At 43.3% G+C, this 5,953-nt stretch overlaps 1 protein-coding gene across 1 annotated transcript; it reads left to right on the top strand.

Moving 5' to 3' along the window:
- The first annotated feature begins 1,856 nt into the window (after nt 1–1,856).
- SRY (sex determining region Y) lies at nt 1,857–5,685 on the top strand. The gene is made up of 3 exons (XM_054697643.1): nt 1,857–2,015; nt 3,256–3,288; nt 3,910–5,685. Exons 1-3 carry the CDS (start codon nt 2,001–2,003, stop codon nt 4,357–4,359), a joined length of 498 nt encoding a protein of 165 aa, XP_054553618.1. The 5' UTR covers nt 1,857–2,000; the 3' UTR covers nt 4,360–5,685.
- Nucleotides 5,686–5,953: the final 268 nt, after the last annotated feature.

Genomic DNA, 5,953 nt, shown 5'->3' with positions numbered 1-5,953 from the left:
TTGTTAAACATCTAGAATCACCACTTTACCTAAAATTTTTCCTGAGCTCTCAGGTCGTCCATCAATCGCCATCTTGTTGCTTCTCCTGGCTTGTAATTTGCATGCTTCTGAGGATTGTTTAGGTGGCTTTCACAGCTGCAGCAGGCACAGAAATTGTCCACACCTGAGTCATTTGGTGGTGGTTCCCTGAAAGTGGTATCAAGTTCACCGTCTCCATCTTATTTGACTTTTGAAAACGGACAATACTTATTTCTCAGTAACTCTCAGTCTGTGAGGGGAGGTTCTATGTTCCCATCTCCTGCTTGATTGATGATGGGCAGAGCTGAGTTGGTGGAGGGCAAGAATAGAAAAACTGGAAAGGGGGCATGCACAAGTCCAGATACCTGGCTCACAAAATGCCAAGAGCTGAAGGTGGGGGTAGGAGGGATTAACACACAGCCATTGACCCAGCTATGGAAACCAAGGTCCTCAGGTGCCAGTGCCCAGATTACAAAGCCAGTGCCCAGATTACACGCAGGGATCAGACTGCTGTGGGAGTGTCTAGAGCACAGCCCCAAGGGTCAAGATATGGAAATTGAGCCCGTTGTGGAATCTCCAGTCCCTTTCAGATTCTGCATACTTACCCCAAATCACCAACTGGTGATTTGAAGGCTCACCAGGAGTGACCCCTCTCATGGAGAAGAGGACTGTATCAGTGCAGTCTCTGCTCTGGCTCAGGGCAGCAGTCCCTCTGTCCACCTGTGACTGCGCAGGTGCTTCCTGTCACCAACTCTGTCCCTCTGCAGGGCAGGAGCCTCCTGCCTGCCCGCGACCTGCATCTGCCGGGCCTTCTCCTCACTGACCTCCCTCTGTGGAGGCAGCTCTCCTCCAGGTCGCCCGCCTGAGACCACGCAGGCCTATCTCAGCAAACCGGTGCCTTAAGAGAGCTTGTCTGAACAGCCGGAGCACTGTGGTACTGGAGTGGGTGCTGTTGGAGCCCAGCAAGCTTGCTCACAGGTTGCACCCTGAACTTCGGGGCCCAGGCTAATTGAGGGCTTACCTTCCCCTGGCTCACACGGGGGCAGAGCCAAGCAACTTCTGCTGCCCAAGAGCCATGGCGGTTCTGCTGACACCCTCACCTCAGTTACACTAAATAATCACAATCAATTGATTTGTCTACCAATTAAGTTCATTTTCGTAAATTTGGACGGCTACCTGGCATAAGTGCAGCAGGAATAGTGACTAGTCACATAGTTTTGAGAGGGGGCTAGGAAAGAAGGGAAGTTCCCAATGCCTAGTCTAGGAATCTGCAGGTACACACAGCACAGGGGTGTGCAAACACTATGTGATTAATAATCTGTGACCAGGCAGGCCTCTCTCAGCAAACCTGTCCCTCTGGGAGCAGCGCTTCCTGCCCTCTGGTGTCTATGCAAGTATCTTTTATTCTTCCGTCCCTTTCCCTAATGAACCTGCCCTTTAAATATCACTAAGGTCTCTGCCCCTGGAGAAACCTGCCGCCTGCTGCTGCAACGGGAGCTCTGGGGAACCCTTCCCAGAGTGAACCCAAGGATCCTGCGCTCCAAACCCACTGACTCCAAAACCACAACAAAAGCACTGGAGAAGTAATTCAAAAGCCTGATATATGCCAGCCACTATTCTCATGATCTAGACATTCAAAACAAAGGAAGCCTCTGTTTTTCTTTTACATTAGATTCCATTGATTGCTGCCTACGTGGCTCCTCCTGCCTTCATATGAAGTTGCAGATGTCCCTGGGGTAGTATTTGCCCTTTGCCCCCAGTATGACTAAATACGCCAAACATAGAATCCACCATTTTTCACCCTTTTAAAGTATACAATTCACTAGCTTTGAGGACAATTGCCAAAATATACAACAATCAGCTGCTTCTACTTCCGGAATATTTGGAATGATGGAATAAACATCACTGCAGAAGGAAATCCTGAGCAGTATTCCCTCCCCTGTTACCAGTCCCAGAGAATCACTAATCTGGATCCTGTGTCCATGAATCTGCCTCTTGTGAGTATTTCATACAAATGGAATCTTTTCAGTATGTACCCTCTCGTTGTGTATCTACTTTTCTTTCGCACAGGATAATGTTTTTCCATGTTGTAGTACATAACACTTTTATTTTTATTTTTTTTTTTTGCCTTTTTAATTCCGGTTTTGAAATAGTATATTCTTTTCTCATATTTCCCATGATGCCCAGTTTTACAAAGTCTGTTTTTCAGTAAGAGTATAGTTTAAACATTTGATTCTGTGTTATAATATTTTAAATTGTGTAAAATACCATACTCACACCTAATCTGTATCTTGAATACTAATTTTATTAGATGGCTAAGATACAAGTTGTGAGATTTACAGTAGTGTTTTGAGTTTGTGATTTCATGCATAATAACATCTATTGCAAAAATGACAGTTGATTACATGGATTGTTTGCATGTAATGCGAACGTTTTTTAAATGTTATTTGCCTAGAGATTTTACATCATTCTTTGTGTTTAACCTTGAAGTGAATTTATTTTGTACTTTTTAAAAAAAGATTTATTTATTTGCTCATTTATTTTATACAAGCACTGGGTACAGTCAGAAGCGCGGGAGGGTGAGAGAATCCACCAGAGCCAGAGCGGGGAGCAGAAGGGGCAGGAGAGGTCTGCGCGCCATGTGGGACGGTCGCCAGCGGCCAGGGTTTGAACCGGCGCAGCAGAGGCTGCGGGCAGCCTCGCAACCCAGCGCTCAACCGCTGTGCCACCAGGGGAGGCCCTATTTTTACTTGTAATGGACTGTCGTTGTCAGTCACAATTTTGCAAACGTGTCTGGGAGAGGGGTTCTCCTATTTTATTTCATCCAAGTATTTTGTGACAGTTTCCAAGTGTTTCCTCTTGCATGTATTTGGAGAAGGTATTCACCTACTTCACTAGGTAAAGCATGACCTTTGCATTTTGCCCTAAGTTTGAGCTAAAATATAAAAGCTGATAAGTTGTTCGCTCTAACTTAGAAATTTAATTTAGATCTGTACAGCTATTTTTTAAATATTTGTTATGTGAAAGCACACGGAGGAGAGGCGCTTAAAGGTAAGACCTGTCTCCAGCCTCCTAAAGAAAATTCAGTCCCTTTGAAGTGTTACCTCAGCTGTCTTCTAACATCTAATTTGAATTGTTCCAGAGGCATTGAAATAACTGTAAAGTGTACATTAATATTTTCAGCATCGTTAGCATAGATAATAATATTAGTAGTAACGTTTTCAATTATTTTTAAAGGAGGAGTGGAGAAACAGTAGAGTGAGGATCACGGTGAGTTCAACCGTGCCTGTCTGCGTGCGTATCTGTGTAGTCGCGCGTATGAAAGGCCGATAAAAGGTGTGTAAGATTTGTGTTTCAGGTAACATTCACGTGGATTCATGATGATAAGCAACCCGTTAGTATCTCTTTACTATACCTTCGCCTTTGATTTAAAGGGGTAATGATTTTATTAAAGTCCGTGTTCATAAAGAGAGGGTAGAGCCTTCAGTTATGCGGATTAGAGTCCAACACAAACACAGCTGGGTGTTTTTTCTAGGAAGTTCTGTTTTAAGAATGGGTAAGCAGGTGGGCTTTGGCAAAGAGCCAAAGAGGAGGTGGTAGGGGCGGAGAAAGCCTTTCATTTCCTTACAAAAGGCACGGTAGGGAAATCCGAGCTTAAGATGATTTTCTGAACTTTCACGTTTCTGCCTTTGGCTGCCTGGAGTTTCGGTTGGTTGGATGGTTGGTTGGTCGGTGGGTGGGTGGGTCTGTCAGTCGGTTAGAACGGTGCCATCATATGCTTCTGCAATGCTCAGCGATGATTTCTGTGCAGGGGTGCAGGAACAGAATATCCTGGCCTTCCGGAAAACGTCTTCCTTACTTTGGAGTGACAATCCTGTCTCCAATTTTCAGTGCGAAACTGGAGGAAAAGGTAGAGAGAGCAGTCAGGAGCGCGTCAAACGACCCATGAATGCATTCATGGTTTGGTCTCGAGATCAAAGGCGCAAGGTGGCTCTAGAGAACCCCCACATGCAAAATTCGGAGATCAGCAAGCGTCTGGGATACCAGTGGAAAATGCTTACGGAATCCGAAAAATGGCCATTCTTCGAGGAGGCACAGAGACTACAGGCAGCGCACCGAGAGAAATACCCGGGCTATAAATATCGACCTCGTCTGAAAGGCGGGAAAGCGCGGCAAAGGGACCGGTCGCAGCCCACAGACTCCACTGCCGTGCGGTGCAGCCAGGTGCAAGTGGAGGAGAAGTCGTACGCTTTGGCAAACAGTGATGGCTGTACTACTGTCACACACTCACGAATGGGGCACCAGTTAAAGCACTCGCAGTGCATGAACACAGCCAACTAACAGCTGCAACAGGAACCTTTTCACAGCCCCTGCACAAACTTGCCTGAGGATCGGCTGACACCGGCTATGCAGACCTACCTGTCTATTCCTCTTTAGCATAACTTACAACCCACTTTTTCTCATATTTTCGATGTTCACGTTCTTGAGCTAACAAAGACTTCATTCGTCTCGACTTTACTATGACTTCAGCTTTAAGTTAACTTCGGAAACAGAGTGTAAACGTCCTTGGGGTGTTTAGCAATAACGACATTCTGAAGTGTCTAACTGGTGTTGAGGTAGCATAAGGGAGAACTGACTTGATAAGAAAGTATGCACACTGTGCAGGTAGAAAAACAGTGGCACTGAGCTGAAAACTCTGCAGCCCCTAAGCAATCCCTAAGAAATCTTCCCTTTGATCTTTCAGCTGCCTTGCATGTCTCTGTAAACCTGGCAATTAACCAATGGGCATGTTAATTGCATCTTCTTTACTAGAGTTTACTGTTCCTACTCCCACCTGTGGAGAAACCGGTTTGGCAACCCAATTCCTCCACTCCACACGAAATTTCCCAGCTTTGACCTCTGTTTATGTCCAACCCAACGTAACTCCAAAGTGGTAAAGTGAACTTCTATTTTACTCCCGTTCATTTTCATTTCTGTAATGATGCCACGGTTTTGCCTTTTTGTAAAAAAAAAAGCACAACAGTGGTAATGTACTTATTTCCACTGCACTTACACTTAACTTTTATGGGGGAAACACAGAATGTTGACCGTCTGAACTACTCAGAGTATGGGGTTTCAGGAATGGGAGACAGGACACCCAATCTAGTTAACTCTGAAGAGACCTCAGTGAAAACTTAAAGGTAGAGCTTATAAAATTTGCATATAGGCTAAGGTAGAAAACTGGGGGCTGGCAAACAAGAGCATCTCCTGTTTATAACAAAAATAGCTCAATGGTCAAAACACATATCATGTGAAAATCAACTTTCTTGTACATGTATTTTAAAAAATAGGATATTTTTTTATTAACAATGACTGAAACAGTAAAGCTGAAAACATTAAACTAGTATATGCTAGAGCTAAATGCCATGCATTTGAAGGAAACTTCAAGGTGATAAAGGACTTTACTTTGCTGACTAATTTGTTCCAGAAACAATGTTGCTTGATCGAAATTTATGGCAAATAAAAAAGAAATGTAGGTTCCAATAGCCGTCTCAACAGTTGCATTAATTACTTCATATCCTGAGATGTCTTATATGCATTTGATAATTCCATATGTGTGGTTATATACCTATGTATATATGTTTAAAACCTCTTATCAAACACCTAGAAATAAAACTTCTACTCTGACTTCAACCCAAAATTTTCCTTTTCTTGAACTTCAAATACATGAAAGTACAAAATGTTTATGTCTGGTTTTGATGCTTAATATAATTTCAGTGACATCCGGTTTGTTTTAGAAATTGTGTGTGTTCCATTCTGGTGTTTTTTTTTTGGGAAAATTTAAAGTGATTTATTTAGACGTTCTATATAAATCCAATATTTAATATAGTCTTTAAACATTGTCTTTTATCATAATGTGTAAGAACAATTAATGGTGATTTTTTATTTAAATATT

This window comes from Talpa occidentalis, unplaced genomic scaffold, assembly GCF_014898055.3.
Source record: "Talpa occidentalis isolate TD23 unplaced genomic scaffold, MPIMG_talOcc4v2.1 talOcc4.18, whole genome shotgun sequence".
Classification (NCBI taxonomy): domain Eukaryota; kingdom Metazoa; phylum Chordata; class Mammalia; order Eulipotyphla; family Talpidae; genus Talpa; species Talpa occidentalis.
The sequence above is the reverse complement of the archived record's forward strand: the minus strand, read 5'-3'. Positions and strand labels throughout refer to the sequence as shown.

Coding starts and splice junctions, on each gene's coding strand:
- SRY (XM_054697643.1), top strand. Junction 3,289..3,909: donor ACAGTAGAGTGAGGATCACG/GTGAGTTCAACC, acceptor TCCAATTTTCAG/TGCGAAACTGGAGGAAAAGG.